General features: G+C 35.6%; 1 protein-coding gene across 1 annotated transcript; it reads right to left on the bottom strand.

Annotated features, from left to right (window-relative positions):
- Positions 1-10,712: 10,712 nt before the first annotated feature.
- On the bottom strand, positions 10,713-17,889 carry LOC107815063 (glutamate decarboxylase-like). Its single transcript, XM_075225653.1, has 7 exons — positions 17,688-17,889; positions 16,850-17,054; positions 14,010-14,210; positions 12,839-13,053; positions 12,197-12,450; positions 11,490-11,542; positions 10,713-11,387 (listed from the first exon to the last, which is right to left on the bottom strand). The coding sequence occupies exons 1-7, from the start codon at positions 17,771-17,773 to the stop codon at positions 10,911-10,913; spliced, it is 1,491 nt and encodes a 496-aa protein (XP_075081754.1). The 5' UTR covers positions 17,774-17,889; the 3' UTR covers positions 10,713-10,910.
- Positions 17,890-18,545: the final 656 nt, after the last annotated feature.

Raw genomic sequence — 18,545 nt, 5'->3', positions numbered from 1 at the left:
CTTTTTTAAAAAAAATGCAGCTAATTTGGAAAAACCATATTTTTTGTCTTTTTGAGAAATGATGGAAAATATAAAATCTTTTTTTTTTTTGAATTTTCTTTTTCTCTTTTTTTTTTAGCAAATGGTAGTAAAGTGCAAAATCTTTTTGGATTTTTTTTAATTTTTTTTTTGTCTTTTCTTGAAAAAGTTGTGAAAGAAAAATTTAACTGGGCCCTACTTGCTTCATTTTTCACCCTTCTTTCCCAAAATCGGTCCACCAAATGACCTTTTTACCCTCAAAGATGCAACATGTATCACATATGGATGCTTGAATGTCTTTTTGGGTCACGGGCCCATTTTGACAAAATTTGAATAGGCTTCCTACAAAGGGACACGGTGCCTGGGACCGAGCCCTACTAGGTCCAAATGGCATGATGCAAATAAGACCTAAAGGCTGACCTAAATTTGGGGTTCATTAACAAGGCAATTCGGGGCGGCACGTGGTCGATGGCGGCTGCTCTAGCTGTCCGCCCACTCCACGCTCCTACGCCACCCCCCTAAAGACACGAGTGACTCACAAAAAGGCCGTGTACGCTCAAACGTACTCTGAAAGACTTGTTGCAAAAAAAAAAGACTCATAGTTATGCAGATGATGACAATTATAAAGCGGTAAACACATAAGGAAAAACATAAACAAATAACCAACAAAACAACAAATAAGACAAACAAACCAAATAGACAAAGCAAATAAAGAAAACAAACACCTCAACTGAATATCCTAAAAACCAACAAGATCAAGTATCAGCTCGAACCTGCAATTCCCCAGCAGAGTCGCCAAAGCTGTCACACCCCCTTTTTTACAACCTCACTAACCCTCTTAAAAATAGTAAAAGTGATTTATGAAGCTCAAAAGGGGTTTCAATTAGAAAGTGACAAAATTGTGTTTAAAAGGATTTTTTTAGAGTCGCCACCTGACATTGGTTTTGGTGTGCCAGGTCACTATTTTTTTCTAAAAATAATTTTCCTTTTAAAACACTTTGGACTCCAAAACTAAGTCTACACCAGAGATTCGGGTAAGGGGTTAATTGACTCGGGGAGAAGGTGTTAGGCACTCCCCAAGTCCCGTAACTAGTACGGTTGCATACTTGATCTGGTCGGTTTTTAAAAATATTCAAATTGAGGTAAAATAAACACAGAAAAAAAAATAAACACACAAGAGGCTTGAGGTCGTTCCCACCTAATAAAATAAAAAGAAAAATAAAAATACAACGAGTTCTATTTTCGGTCCCCGAATACAAATACCTCGGGGCATACCCGGATAAATATATACAAAGTCTACGAGGCATTCCCCGGATAAATTTATTTAAGGGAACGACCTCTTGCCTCAAAACTAACAAGAATCCTAAGGCTTGCCTACCCAAGTGATGGCTGCATAAGCATGCTACTAGCGGCTACAGCTTAATTTTATAAATTTTAGCACCCGGACCCCCCTTAGTCAAAATTGAGGTAGTTCAATTGATGGATAGCAATTCAATTTCTTTACTGTGATCAAATCATGTTTAACTGTAACCAATTCGAGTAAACATACGAGCAAATAACTAAATGAACAAACTTAGAACCGGAGACATAGCTAAACAAATCACAGAATCAAATTACCAAACAAGCAATTAACATTCAGCTAGAATAAAATGAGTAGAGGGTTGAAGAGTTGAACCTCAACGAGAGAGAGGACCTTTTCGGGTTTAATTAGATCTAAGCCAAACGTAATCCTTGAACTCAAATCGGAACCAACACGAACCGACAAACCCAAGCACACTCCGACTTAAAATTCCAGTACGAGCTTAATGGCATAGCTTGAACCAACAAGTTTAACTTGGTGAAAACTCAAGCACAAAAATAAATAACCGAATCTTCTTATACAATATTGGAAACGCAAAAGCTATCTCATAGTGGGCAAGTTTCCTTTCAAAATTCGATTAATACATCATCTTCCATTGAAAGATCAAATGGGTTAAACAATACATCTACTACAAGGAACAACTTAGACTTAAATTGGGATTGAAGCGACGATTTGAAACCTCGACCCAAAACTGGAACAACGACCTCAAACAAACTCGGCTCAATCAAACGAACTCCATTTCAGGCAGAAATTCAGGAAAAAGAAACGGAACCCCTATTTTTTTGTTTTTCGATTTTTTAAAAATGGAAAATAAAACTTGAATCAAGAACTAATTTCAAATTATTTTCGTTCTTTCCTCCCAGATTCTGTCCTGTTTGCTTTCTCGTTCCCTGCCTCAGTTTTCGATGCTGTGCGTGTGTGTGGGTGGTGTCGTGAGAGGGTCGGGGCTGGTGAGAGGTGTGGGGAGGTGGTAATGCAGCTGGAGTTGTTTCTTTCTCTGTTTGTGCATCGCGGCTGTGTGCGTTTGAAGAAGTGGTTATTCGATCGTTTTGAGGAGATGGCTAATTGGGGGTTGGTTTGTGGTTGTTAGGTTAGAAGAAGCGATGAGGAGCAGTGGGGTGGTTGGAATCACAGTTCCGGCAGCGGCGGTAGTGAGAAGATGGGGCGGCGGCGGCTGTGAGGAGATAATATTAGGGTTTGCGGATGGAGATGGAGATGGAGAAACAAGCGTCGTTCGTTAGTGTATGGAGGTGGTCGAATTTCCGGCAAGATGTCCGGAGGTGGGTCGGCGGCTATGTGGTAAGAGGGGAGCGGCTGGTTGGTTAAGGGGATCCTCTAGGGTTTTTGGTCTTGTGTACATGAAGAAGAAGGATTAGGGTGTAAGGGTTAAAGAAGAAGGGGTAATGGGTTAGGTCTTGTTGGGCTTCCAATTGGGCTCAAAGACTAAAAATAAATAGCAAAATACTACTAGAATACTAGTAATTGACTTTAACTAACATAAAATTTATATTGATATGAAACCATCATTTTTCAAAGATTATATATTAAAATAAAAGCATAGAAAATTTAATTAGAATGATAGCAAACTTAGATTAATATTACTACAAAAGACTAATGGCCTTAACTTAAATAGAAAGATAAAAGATAAAATTGAAAATATTTTTGTATTTTCGAATTTTATGTTCTACTATTAGACTAAAAGTGAAAAATAGGCTAAATCCTATTAAAATAAAAATAAGTAAATATTGTTTTAAAAATACTACTTTTAAAAGATGCACGGGTCAAAAATTACGTGCTTACAGTAGGAAACTCAGTAATTGAATTCTGCAAGCAATGCTTCAACACTCACTCCATGGATGAGACCATGAATCATACTCTACTCTGTCTCATCCACAAGTGTCTCCAAGCCTCCATGCTAAAAAATTTCAGACCAATAGGGCTTTGTAACACCATCTATAAAACCATCACTAAGATCATTATCAACAGGATCAAGCTCCTGCTACCTGGAATAATTGGACCTAGCCAGGCTAGTTTCCTATCAAATAGAAGGGCTTCTGATAATACAATCATTGTCCAAGAATACATTACTCACTTTGAAAAAATAAAAGGGAGTCAGGCTCATATGATTCTCAAAATTGACTTAGAAAAGACTTTTGACATGCTAGAGTGGTCATTCATTAGGGACACACTACATGCTTTCAACTTCCCTCCTGGGCTGACTAAGTTAATTTTGTCATACATTAGCTTATCCAACATCTCAATCCTAGTGAATGTGGGCAAATCAGAGTCCTTCAAGCCCTCTAGGGGAATCATACAAGGGGACCCAATCTCCTCTTACTTGTTTAATTTATATATGGAGAGGCTATCCAGGTTAATTGATAAAGATGTCCATGACAAACAATGGCACTCTATCAGTATCAGTAGGTCTGGCCCAAAAATTTCTCACTTATTCTTTGTTGATGACCTTACTCTCTTTGCAAAAGCCAACACTAGAAACTGCACCACTATCTACTCCATCATGCAGGCATTCAATGAGAATTCAGGCCAAAAAATTAATCTCACAAAGTCAAGGGTCCTTTTCTCCTCTAATACAAGACAAGACACGATGGAATGCCTCATAAAAACACTGTCAATTCAAGCTACAACATCCTTTGGGAAGTACCTTGGATTTCCTATGTTCCATAAGAGACATACTAGTACTGACTTCTAGTACATAATTAATAATATGCAATCCAAGTTGGCTGGCTGGAAAAGAAATTGCCTTAATATGATTGGAAGGACCATACTTGCCAAGGTATCTCTAAGTAATATCTCAAGCCATGTCATGCAATACATCAAACTGCCCACCAAGACTACCAAACAAATTAATATAATTCAAAGGAACTTTATCTGGGACACAACTCCAAACAAGAAAAAATTGCACCCAGTTAAATGGGACAAAGCCACTAGGTAGAAGTCTAGTGGTGGGCTCGGTTTGCAAAAAGCTGAGCTAAAAAATAAAGCTTTCCATGCAGGACTGGCTTGGAGAATCTACCACAACACCTCCAACTTATAAGCTAGAGTTCCACTCTAAGCACTGTAACTGGAATCATAACCCCATGAAACCAAAATCTCCTATCTAGCAATGTATTCTCAAGGGCCAGGATACATGCAACAAGGCCAGTAGATGGGTTGTCCATAAAGGTAACAGGGTAAGCTTCATGAATGATGCTTGAATCCCAAACCAGACAGCTATTATGGACATGATTGAGAGCCCTCTAACCCCAAATGACATAGCTACTAAAGTGGACTCAGTCTACAATTTTGGGAACTAGGATCTCTCTTCCATTTCTATGGACATCCCAGAGATCATCACTAACCTAATCAAATCAACCTTCATTCCTTCCAACTCTGCCAAGGAAGACAAGCTAATATGGGGATTGACTCCAAGCGGGTCCTTCACCAGCAAATCAGCCTATACCTTCCTCAGCAGCAATGAAGAGTTCTTGTGGAAAGGTGAAGAAGGCAACTTCACATGGATATGGAAATTAAAAGTTACTAACAACATAAAAAATTTCACCTGGCTCTTTGCTTAAGATAGACTGCCTACTGGGGCATTCAGGCACAGAATTGGGATTAACTATAACTTCAAATGTTGTTTCTACTTAGCAACTCCTGAAACTAGTGACCATATATTTTTGAATGCCCCAATGCAACCCACTTCTGACAAGAAATATTATCAACAGTTTAATCCTATTTTCAATGACCAACTATGGCCACTAACATGGAACAAGCTAAAGAAACTTTCATTCAACAATATCATTCCTTGGGAGAACATTATTCCTTTTTGTTTTTGGCACATTTGATTAGCTAGAAACCATAACCTCTTCAATAATAAAAGAGATAACATCAGTACTAATAACACCATCTCCAAAGCAACAAAGTATTACATATTGGCAAAAAATGGTGTTATAAGAAGGTCATTCTATACCAAAATTAAATGGGAGCCCCCCAGAAGGGGTCACTATAAACTCAATATAGATGGGGCTGCCAAGGATAACTCGGGCCCTGGGAGAATTAGTGAAGTATTCAGGAATCATGATGGGGATTGGATTATGGGGTATATAGAAAATATACCACATACCACCAATACCATGGCAGAATTGAAATCCCTTCTAAAAGGACTCCAACTAGCAAAACAAAATGGATGGATCCCACTAGACATAAATACAGATTCTGATAAAGTAATAAAAATGCTACTCACATACAACACAACTTACGATTTTATGATTTGTGAATGCAGGTTATTAATGCAAAGGATGGACAAGGTGATGGTGAGGCACACCTACAACAAGCAGAATAGGGTGGCCGATGCACTGGCAAAAGAGGCAGCAAATTCAAGGTTTTTGGGTAGAACCATCATACTGGCAGTTCCTCCGATATTTGCAAATGATGTATTTTTGACAGACATCCTAGGAACTGAAGTTGTTAGGAATTTTTGGGCAGGTAATATTGATACAATTGAACAAAGCATGGTAGGGGAACTACAGTACCCCAGCATAGACAGGACTATGCAATGTGATCCTAATCTGTGTTGTTTTTTAAAAAAGGCAGCTACGAAATATCTTTATAAATTATAACTATCACGCAAAATAATGATTTTAAGTAGTATACTGAAAGTGTAAAGGAAAAAACGATTACATTTGGGTTTGAGTAACTTAAGAAAATATTTCAAATTATGTTGTAATAAAAATGATGTGTTGAAAATTATTGTTGGTAAAATGGAAGCTAAATACACATTTGGTTATTAAAATGTTTTCTACTGGTGGTCGTGATTGATGGAGGTGGTGGCTGGGAGTGATGGTTGTGCAGTAATGATTGATGGTGATAATCTAATAGTTTTCAACTAAATATGATAGTTGTGACATAGTGATTACTAACTAACAAAATATTGGTCGGTGGTGATTAGTAGATGCAGGTTGGTGGCTGGTGGTATAAGTGGTCAGTGCAGGTGGTTGGTGGAGGCTCGCATAGAGGTGTTTGATAGTGACGATTGTCCGCTAAATGCAGATAGTTGAGGATGTTGGTAATTGTAGCTAGAGATAAAGGTAGCTGGCGATGGTAGTTCTTATGTAATGGTGACTAGCGATATAAGTGGTCGGCGATGGTGTATGTGTAGTGGAGACTGGTGCTAGTGGTTATACAGTGGTGCGAACTAAATAGTGCTAAAATATCATCTTCGCATGAACATTTAAATGATCAACATATTAATGATTTGAAGAGTCACTTAATTAAATATACTTTAATTAAATGTGATTATGAATAAATTCATATCTCCATTAAAAAGCTATATTTATTTCTTAATTTTCAACATTGCCATGCTTATGTGCTTGATGTTTCTATCTATCGAAAAAGGGCCAAATGTGTCCCTCTACTTTTGTAATTTGATTAAGTTGGTCGGTATTATTAGGGTTGGAATAATTTTTAAAAGTTTACTAACGGTAAGGATAATTTTGACCTGATAGTATAACAACAAGGGTAAATTTAACCGGATAGTATAACGACAAGGACAAATTTGGCCAGATAGTATAACAGAGGCTAAAAGTAAACAATATTCGAAAGTGGAGGGGTATATTTAGACATTTTCCCTTCTATCTAAGTGGGCTCAATATTATTAAATATTCATGAAAATTTAAATGACAATCAAGGTGCCAATGGAAAACAAACTCAAATGGTAAAACTAAAGTCAATAAATTTCACAAAGTTCAAATTTCTTCAAAAAATTATTATGCGATGTATTTAGACTAATTTTGAGGTTAAACGGCTAATCTTTTCATGATTATTCTTAGAATCTGCAATCGACCTCTCGATCAGCTACTACCAGCTCTGAAATCTGTATAGAAAGTGCAAAGTACAATACCAGTACAACCGACCCCATGTACTAGTAAGTGCCGAACCTAATCTCGATGAGGTAGTAACGAGGCTACGGCGGGGCATTTACAATAACCTGCATACAATATATAATAAAGCAACAAGGAAGTACTTGCAACAAAAATAAATACGGAACTCAATTATCTTGCCAGTACTCAGCTATAACCAATCCTTAGAGAGTTACAATGCTACAGAATAAAATCACAGCAGAAGAAGAATACATAAACAACAAAATGATGTGGCGCGCATCCCAATCCCACCATATCATCAGTAACAATATGAACATTCACCCTTATTACTCCATATCAATCCACCCTTATTACTCCTGTTGCTGCGCGCAACCCGATCCCACCAGACAATAATAATCCACCATTATTACTCCTCAATATATCACCCTTATTCCTCCTGTTGTAGCACGCAACCCGATCCCACCAGACAATCACGTTTCACCCTTATTTCTCCTCAATATATCACCATTATTCCTCATATTGCGGCGTGCAACCCGATCCTACCATATCAGTACCAATCACACAATAAGAATAGAAATTGCACATTTTAGCTCAAAACCCTCCAAAATATTTAAGCCTCAGACCAAAGCAAACAGAAGGCTATACAATTATGAAACTTCACTCAATTAATACTACATAGCGAGACCAACCAAAGTATACTATGAAACACCGGTAAACCAGCCTAAACCAATAAAGAAACAACATCTAACAAGAAGCAATTAGACATGGAAGCACCAATAAGCATGTAGCAGTTAAGACAGGAAGACAATATAAGAGAAACGGGGAAGGGAACATGCTAAACAGACAATTTGGTGGTGCATAGGTACTCGTCACCTCATCTATACGCCACACACATGGATTTTTCACATAGCAATTAAGTCGGGGATCCCTAATTCCTCAAGTCAAGGTTAGACACAACACTTACCTCGATCCAACGGCCAACTCAAAGCTCAATTACCGTTTTTCCTCTAGATTCCACCTCCAATCCACTCGTATCTAGTAATAATTAACTTAATAACATCAATTATCGCTAAAGAAATTAATTCCAATAAATAATTATAAGTTTCCCAATATTTCTCCCAAAAAGTCAAAAACCGAACCCTGACCCACTTGGTCAAAACTCGAGGTTCGGACCAAAACCCATTCACCCACGAGCCTAAATATGTAATTAGTTCCGGAATCCAACCCCAAATCGAGGTCTAAATCAATAATTTATAAAAAAAATCCCAATTCTTCCTAAATCCCTAATTCTACTATGAAAGAACAAGATTTAGGGCTAGAAATCTAATGGGTGTTGATGGAAAATGAAGGAAGTGAGTTAAAGAACACAAACCTATGATTTGGTGTTGAAATCCCTCTTCAAGAATCGCCCTACATCGAGTTATAGAGATGAAATATGAAATTTGGGAAGAAGTCCCATTTTTGAAGTCTGTTTTAAAACACTGGACAGGTCTTCATCGCGTTCGCGAGAGCTGTCGCGATTGCGATGCACTGTGGCCAGAACGGCCTTCGCGTTCGTGAAGTGATGTTCGCATTCGCGATGGTCTGTCCCCCCTGACCATCGCGTTCGCGGCCCTAGGACCGCGTTCCTGTAGAATAACTCATGATTCCCAGCCCACTTCCATTTTACTCTATGCGTTCGCATGATGTCGGTCGTGTTCGCGAAGAGCAGCCCCCCAGTGCTCCCGCATTCGCGACCATGGCTACGCGTTCACGATGAGCAATGGATGCTAGCTCCAAGTCATGAACTGGATAATTTTTCTCGTGAATCTTCAACTGCCGCAAAGCATATGCAATAACCTTGTCATTCTGCATCAATACCGCACCAAGTCCAATACGAGATGTATCACAATATACTGTATAGGGTCCCTGAACCTGTGGGCAACACCAACGCCGGAGCCGTAGTCAAAGCTGTCTTGAGCTTATGAAAGCTCGTCTCGCACTCGTCTCACCACCTGAACGGGGCACCTTTCTGGGTCAACCTGGTTATCGGGGCTGCTATAGATTAAAATCCCTCCACAAACCGATGGTAATAACCCGCCAAACCCAAGAAACTCTGTATCTCTTTAGCTGATGTGGGTCTAGGCCAGTCCTTGACTGCCTCAATCTTCTTAGGATCCACCTGAATATACTCTACTGATACAACGTGACCCAAGAAAGCAACTGAACTCAACCAAAACTCACATTTCGAAAACTTAGCATATAACTGGTTGCCCCTCAGAGTCTGAAGAATGATCTGAAGATGCTGCTCATGCTCCTCTCGACTGCGGGAGTAGATCAAGATATCATCAATAAAAACAATCAAGGAATCCAAATAGGGCTTGAACAGCCGGTTCATCAAATCCATAAATGTTGCTAGGGCATTTGTCAACCCAAATGACATCACTAGAAACTCATAATGCCCGTACCGGGTCCGAAAAGCTATTTTAGGGACATCGGATGCCCTAATCCTCAACTTATGGTAGCCAGACTTCAAATCGATCTTCGAAAACACCTTGGCACCCTGAAGCTGATCAAATAAGTCATCAATCCTCGGCAATGGATACTTGTTCTTGATGGTGACTTTGTTCAACTGCCGATAGTCTATGCACATCCTCATCAACCCATCCTTCTTCTTTACAAACAACACCGGTGCACCCCAGGGCGAGACACTAGGTTTAATAAAGCCCTTATCAAGTAAATCTTGCAACTGCTCCTTCAATTCTTTCAACTCTGGCGAGGCCATGCGGTACGGCAGAATAGAAATGGGCTGAGTGCCTGGAGCCAAATCAATGCAAAAGTCAATATCCCTGTCGGGTGGCATCCCTAGCAGGTCTGCAAAAAATACCTTTGGGAACTCCCAAACAACTGGTACAGAATCCATGGAAGGAACCTCCGCACTAGAATCACGAACATAAGCCAAGTAAGCCAAACACCCCTTCTCGACCATACACCGAGCCTTCATATAAGAAATATTATTCTTAAAATACTCCCTCCATCCCATTTTATGCGAATCTGACTTACAAAGATTTAAGAGATTTATATTTGAGTTTTTCTATTCAAGATGGAAACATTATCAAAGTCTTTACTAAGAAAACTTACCTATTTTTAGGTAGACTACTTCTTTGAAAGTTAACACTCGAAAGAAAAAGAATACTCCCTACAATCCAAAATAAGTAATTTTTTGGTTGTTTTCACACAGATTAAGAAATCCACCTTTTAACATTAATTAGCAATAAGATTGACCATATTAACCTTTAGTATCTCACATAAACACTCCTAATACATACTCCAACACTATTTACTCCAAGGGCAATGTAGAAAAAAAATAATTAATTCATTCTTGAAGTCTGAAAAAATTACTTATTTTGGACCACAAAAAAAGACTAAAAAATCACTTATTGTGGACCGGAGGGAGTAGTACGTTTTAGACATAATAAACAAAAAATTCTTCAAAAATTATTATTATCAAAAGGTGCCAATTAAAACACCACCACAAAAACAAAAGTTTACACCAAACAAAAAAGAAAGATCAAACTCCATCCTCCTTCAAAATTACATTTGTACTAAAATACTCAAAAAGCTCAAGAAATCAAATGAAAAATCAAAGTCCCCTTTGTTCTTCTTAAACTCTTTTAACATATTACATTTTTTGTCTTCTTCTTTTCGGCAACAAACTTCTTCCATACATTAGTGATCTCCAATTGAACTTCCATTGCCGATTTCTTATGCACTCCACTGCTACTCTCCTCAGCCGCAGCCAACTTAGCTGAGACTCTGGCCGGGAGCGAGTCGAGCTCGTGGAGGACTTTTTCAATGTCCGCCACGAGCCTCTCAGCTAGTGTCCGGGAGAAATCTTCCCGGATCACAACCCTGAGCACGGTCACGTGCTCAGCATTTGGTGGCATTGTGTATGCTGGCACAATCCATCCGAACCTCCTAAGATGGTCCGAAACCTCGAATTCGTTGTGTTTGCTGTTGTCTTTGAGGGAGAATGCTACTAATGGAACTCCAATTTCTTTGGAAACTATGTTGAATTTTCCTGTCTTTTCAAGTCCTTCTTTGAGTACCCTCGCATTTTCTTGACAATTCTCCATAATATTCCTGTATCCCTGGTAAATAAGACAATTCACAATGGTAGATTATTAATTAGAATAATTTTGGGGTTAAAGGGTATCATGTTAATGATTATTTTTCATAAGTATTCAGCTTACCTCATAGCCTAAGCGAATAAGTTGATAATATTGAGCAATTACTTGACTAGAACCTGCGTCAAGAAAAAAAAAATAAAGACTTGAACTTTTGTATATTAACAGTGAAAAAATAGTTGTTGTTGATTGGGTTACATAAAAGTCATTACACATAACCTACTAAAAAATAGTTAAATTATCCTGACAGTGTAAATTTTTTGTACAGCTTTTATGTATATCAAAGAGTTTGGATATACATTTAGTTGAAACTTGAAAAAAAGAGTTTTTGAAGGTTATGTTGAAAAATAGATTTTGAAAGTTAAAGTTGTGTTTGAACATGCATTTTAATAGGGAAAAAAGCTAACGTTTTGTGAGTGGAAGAAATTTTTTTCGCCCGAACAAGTTTTTGGAACTTGAAATTTTTTCTTCAATTTTTTTTCAAAAACTGATCAAACTCCATGAACAAACAATATTTTCATTTTTCTTTTTCCATAAAAGTCATAAAAAAAAAAATCCAAGTCCAAACAGGAGCTAAATCCTATTGGAAAAGCAGTTTTCGTCGCGCGAAAGCACCACATTGCTTTACAATATTGTACCCTATGTCTTGCTAGTTGTACATTGAATAGAAAGTAAACCAGAGGACAATGATTAATAATTGAGTTCATCTTGAAGTTTTTCTATAAAAATATATTGAAAACATATTCATATATAGCTCATTATAATTTGCTTACCTTTAGAGAAGTTAAGGGTGAAGGTAGGTTGATCAGCACCAAGATAATTAATGTGGAAAATAAGCTCTTCAGGTAAATCTTCTTTGTTCCTCCAAATAACCCAACCAATACCAGCATAAACAAGACCATATTTGTGACCACTTACATTAATACTTTTTACTAATGGTAATCTGAAATCCCATTCAAGTTCTGGATATAGGAATGGGGCAATGAATCCACCACTTGCTGCATCCACATGGATTGGAGTGTCCCACCTGTTAATTATAGTAATCAAATGTTAGACAAGTTCGATGCACAAAGCATCCTACGTTTATGCAGGTTTCGAGGAAGGGCCGCACCACATGCAAGAGGTATTATGTAGACAGTCTACCATAATGCAAGCATTAGTGGGCTAGTGGCTGCCTCTATGGCTCGAACTTGTACGTAACCTATAGACCATATTAACGGATAATATTATCCGTGTTTGTAATGGATTTTAGTGAAATCATGCATGTGAACGTTAATTACGTACTAAGTTATACCGATTAGCGGGGTATAAATCACTTTTAGCCTGCGACAGAAACTATTTAAACTAACAGAGGCCTACAGTATCGATCTGACCCTGGCGTAAAGACAAAAGAGAAGTGGAGATGAGTGAGTTACCCAGTTTCTTTGTTCTTCTCGACCAAGAGATCATTCAAACGTTTAACATCTTCAAATTCTCCATTAAGGGTGGAACCCAAGATAGCAGCTACACAAATAGTGTTCTCATCCACCATTTCTACAGCTTTCTCAGGATCCATAACGTAGTACCCATCCTCTAATTTCACTTCCTTTAGCTCTACTTCAAAATACCTTGCAAATTTCTCCCAACATACCTATAAAATTAAGGATTTAAGTTATATACTTGAAAGCGTAAAAGAGGTTTATACTATTATTGCAATTTAACTAACTATATATAATAAGCTATATCACTTTATTTTTCAGGTTATCATATCAGATTCGGCATAAAGAGTTTTTTATTGTTATAAATCAAGTTAACGTGATAATATATAAAATTTATACACCATTATTAATGCACAGAAAGGTCAATCTATGGAAGACCTTCGCGGAGCTTAGCTTTAGGAGAAACACTTTTTGTGGTCTTGCACATTTAGGGGTCGTTTGGAATAAAAAGTTATACATATATTAGCTTTGGTAATATTAATCTCTTGTGCGATAGTATTTTTCAATCTATATATAACTATTACCTATATTAGTTATTCATCATATTCAATATTATTCTTATATACGCAAATAATGGGAATAACAATATAATAATTTTTAATATATGGATATGCATGTATAAAGCCAGACCTGTCCTTTCAAAATATTTTTCAAATCCTTTCCAAAGAATATGGAGGGTATTTTTGTAAACAAAAAAATTTTAAAAAAATGCAATGCATGTTATTTTTAATACATCAAACGAAACAATCGGTAAGAAATAATTCTAGCGTAACTAATTTCAGCATAACTAATTTCACTATTACTAATACATCATATTCAGTACTATTCTTATACACCCTACCGAACGACCTCTTAAAGTCAAGTATTTCATGCAAACTTGATTTACGAGCACATTTAAAGTCAAGTATTTATACAAATATTCACTATTTATTTTTTCTTATCCATATACAAAGATTATATATGATTACATATATATTATGTATAAACTATATATCTATCATCTATTTTAATTTAAACGATTGAGTGAGCGACTATTTAGGTTAATTCTTAGTAAAGAAAAATAGTAAGAGTGAGCTCAAAAGCAATGGACTTTCAATGGGAAACATACCTGGACATTGGCCCCAGTGACAATATTGGGCTTGTCAAAGGGTTTTCCTTGGGCTTTCATTTTGTTTTGCCATTTTCTCTTAAATGCTAAACCAGCAAGCATTATGGCTTCTGAGGATCCAACAGTTCCAACTCCAACTGCAGTCTCTTCCTCTCCCAATGGTGCGTTAAATAAATGTGCTATCATGTTTACACATCGATTCTGCATTACATAAATAAGTTTATTAAAAACAAAATTAATTTATATGTTAGAAAAATTATTTGATCAATTTAAACACAAATTACGCCACCATGTTCCTAAAATGATCATGATTTAAATCGACTATATTATCCAGTAACAATTAGGAGTCGTTTGGTAGGGTGTATAAGAATAATACTGATATGGTGTATTAGTAATATAGGAATTTGTTATGCTCGTATAGTTATGCTGAGTATTTCTTATGACTGTTGGTGTGACGTATTAAAAATGACATCCATTGTATAATTTCTAAAATTATTTGTTTACAAAAAGTTTCTCCACATTATTTCGCTTTGAGGGACTTCAAGTGCAATTTTATCTTTAAACATACTTATGCATGTATTAATAGCCTTGGTATTGCTAATACTATGGTTTGTTATGTATTAGTTATACATAGGATAATATCAAATAAGGTGTATAACGAATACTCGTATTAGTTGTACATAGGTTGAAAAAATGTACTAAACAAATAATTAATAATATTAAAATTTGAAGCTAATACATATATTATTTTCTCTAATATATACAAATGACCCTTTATTTAATGTGTAAATTGTTTTATGGAAAATAGACATTATCTTAAAATAGAGAGCAAAGGAATACTTCTACAAAAGGTCACTCAACTTGAAGTGATAATTGTTAGAATATACTATAAGCCATGCGTATTGTTATAATATTCTTTATGAACAATTATTTATTTACTTGTTTAAATTCAATAAAGTTTCATTTTAAATAGATCATGTGTTGGTTTGTGCGTCCATTGCTTACATAGTAGTTGATTTAGTGTATAAAGTTTAGCTTATACACGGAAGATTAAATCATCGGTTCTTGTAAGACATAAAAGTTAATGTTCACAATCTAATGATGGAATTGGACAAATCATCGGAATGATTGTAGCACAAGATTAAATATAATTTATCTTGATTATGGGAATGGTTTAATTCCAACTTCTTGTTCTAGTACATTTTGTATGTATTGAACGGATCAAGTAGAGATGAGTATTTTATACTGACTTTATAAAATAATTTCTCTAGTCCATTTAATGTACTTATACTCTTAATCCTGATATAATTATTATTAGCTGTGTATGTCACTTGTTGTTTTGATTTATTAAAAGGCGAGATTCTTTCGCGAGTCAATAAGCCCGGTAAATTGAATAACAATGATATACATTGGCGAAATAATAATTAGTTGATGGAATCCATGTCTCGATTTTGAGATTGATGATACTCCTTTATGAAAGCTTATAAGTTTTCATGTGTAAACCCGGCCGGTGGATTTTGTATCCGACACATGAAATAAGTTAAGTGTAAGTCTAAATGAAGTAATCAATAAATTAAATAGTCAGTAATTTAATTTGATTGATTAGTATCTGAATCTTAACATGGGGAGTTAAATAAGGTTTTATGGAAGAATTTTAAAATTAAACTAAGGAGTGCAATTACGAATTTTTAGTGGAATAATTCGTAATTTATTATGATGGAAATTAATTTCAGAATTTCGAAATTAATATCATAATAGGAAGCCTTGTTAATTAAATTCTGTGGTCCCTACTGTGCCTAAATAATAGAAAATAGTGAAAACTGTTACTTAGTGGGAAAGAAAACGTGGAAACCGTCCCTTAGTAGGAGAAGGAAACCTAACAGGTTTTGAAAACGGTTTTGACCTAAAACGCAACTATATATATGGATATAAGGGCTGGACGTTTTTGACAAGATTCTGACTGCGGTTTCTACTAGAATTTTGCCCATCCAAAATTCTCCATTTTCGGTTATTGTTTGGGTAACACAGTAGAAGACTGTGGAAATCTGCTGGTGTGTTTTCAACTGAGGAACTGGAGAACGACATAGATTTGTTGTGTTTACGCTTCAAGAGGTAATCCTAAAATCTTCATACGTGCTTGTTGTTTAGATTACACGTGAATAAGATTCTGTTATTGCTTCCGCTGTGATATATATTCCTACAATAATTGCATTAGAATAATCAAACTACTAATTTTTCTAACCACAAAGTTGAAAGTTGGTTAACTTTTTCTAAATATCCATTTTTTAAAAATGAAAAATGATGATTTCTGACCAAGCCTTCATCTTGTTATTAGCAAAAGCGCGTGATTTTGTGGTTAGAAAAAATTAGTTTAATAACTTTCCGGCAAATTATGTACTATAGGTGGTCAGTGATCTTGTGTATAATTAACCATAAAATAGATAGCACCAGTATTTAGAGTCACTCTATTATATTGTAACGTTTTTTTTCTTCAGTTTTGGTATTGAAAACATTATAATAAGCTTGATCTCGAGGAACGTTATATTCAAGCCTGGTGTGAACGAGCTACCTACCTGTTTCCTAAGATTAATTAAGTAATCTTGAAATCAATTAAATATATGCAAGTAACTAGGCGTACATTTATAGAGGACATGATCTCATGATCTTCTGTGTTTTATATACCGATCTTCTGTGATATTATATTATTTTTTTATTGAATAAAGTTTATTTACAAAAGATTATTTTTAGTCGTGAAAATGACCTCTTGCAAAAATATAATCTTTTTCGGGTTATACAAATAACGGGAGCTTAATGCATCGAGATCATGTATTAAAACTTGCCTGAAGCTCAGTGGTGACCGGGTATTCATCCATGTCAACATAGTTCTTGTTAATGGCAGCCATGATTAGCTTATCGCACTCTGGTTCCATCCACGTCGTCACAAACGACGCCAAATTCAGCCTTGGGTTTCCATCCAACATTAATTCATCGTTTATTATTTGATATGCTGCTTCCTTTGGTATTGAATTCTCCGGCATCTGAAACCTAAAAACCGCAAAAATAAAAAGAAAAAAATCTAGTTTTAATCAACAAACTAAAGAAAATCCAAGAAAAATCTAGAAAAGCAAAAAGGATCAATCAATCAACTTGGTTTAGATGGGAATTAATTGCATAACCTATTTTTAAGTGCAGATAAAAGAGAAGTTATGGCCAGTGGTGTATGCACGATTTTTTGTAAGTTGATATCTGAAGAAGTGAATAAATAAATAAATCATTATAATGGCAAGCAACATTATTTTTTATATTTATACCCAATATTTTTATTCTCTTAGTATCTATACATATATATTTATGAAAATTTTGACAAAACAGTGACACCACTTAAGATAAGGTGCTTATGCCCATGGTTGTGGCATGCTAAATTGATCTGTTAATGTATAAATAGTCATAATATAATTAAAATGTAAAGCAAGATATACGTAATATTATTGTTTCTAAGTCAGAAATTTTGCTAAGAATGTTCGTAGGTATTCAAGATTTAATGTATATATATAAAAAATAATATCTAACATATATATAGAGAATAATTTTTCGATGAAAAATGTTTAACAGATCACCTTCGCCTATTCCGCCCCTAGATATTATGTGAAATAAAGCGAACAATATAATAAAATTTACCGGGGAAGAGAAACTCGGACATAGCGAGAAGCGAAGGTGGAATGAACGGAAACATCGTTATCCGAGGCGGCCTTGGACAAAACCATGGTGGTGCACCGTCGTGGACGGAGGAGAGAGACTTAATTTAGGAATTGAGAAGGAACGAGTTAGGGAGAATTTCTTCTTTCGTTCCTTCGATAAAGAAAAATGGTAGACTAGTTTTTGGTCACTATTTATAAACCATGAAAGCTATTGGAAAGGATAGGCATATTTTTAGGTAAGTCATTTTTTTTTAATTTCTATTTAAAGGGTGGAGAGACTTTATTAGCAAAATAGAGGAGATGGATTAATAATTCTGCTAGTGAAGTCCCACGAAATTCTCAAGATGTAACTTTTTCTCATTTTATATTAAAATATTTTTTTAACAAAAGCACCTTATTTTTTTTCTTTACGATTTTAAATTTTATATGAATGTTAAGACAATACCTTTTTTTGTTTGTTATTAGTATGCAGTTTTCTTTTTTCTTTTTTCAAATTTATATAACTTTCAAGATTGCCTACAATAATATCTCGTTTTAATTATTAATCTCATAGGTTATTTTTATCGATTTTTTGCAAAATGGGCCTTTTATTTAAAAGAACTCTTTTAGAGGCGCGATAAAACTAATCCTTCTGTCAAAAGTGGCTATGAAAGTCAACACGTTCTTTTTTCTTTATAGGGAAATAGTTTGCTCGTCTCGGCTATTTTAGGGGGTTACCTTCTACCATCACAAGATATTAAAGCTTCGGCAAATAAGAAAAAATCACATACTAGTAGTAATTATTTTTTTTTTGTCTCTGCTCAATTTGAATCCTAGACTTATATAATTTTTATTCCAC

This window comes from Nicotiana tabacum, chromosome 11 (assembly GCF_000715075.1).
Source record: "Nicotiana tabacum cultivar K326 chromosome 11, ASM71507v2, whole genome shotgun sequence".
Classification (NCBI taxonomy): domain Eukaryota; kingdom Viridiplantae; phylum Streptophyta; class Magnoliopsida; order Solanales; family Solanaceae; genus Nicotiana; species Nicotiana tabacum.
The sequence above is the reverse complement of the archived record's forward strand: the minus strand, read 5'-3'. Positions and strand labels throughout refer to the sequence as shown.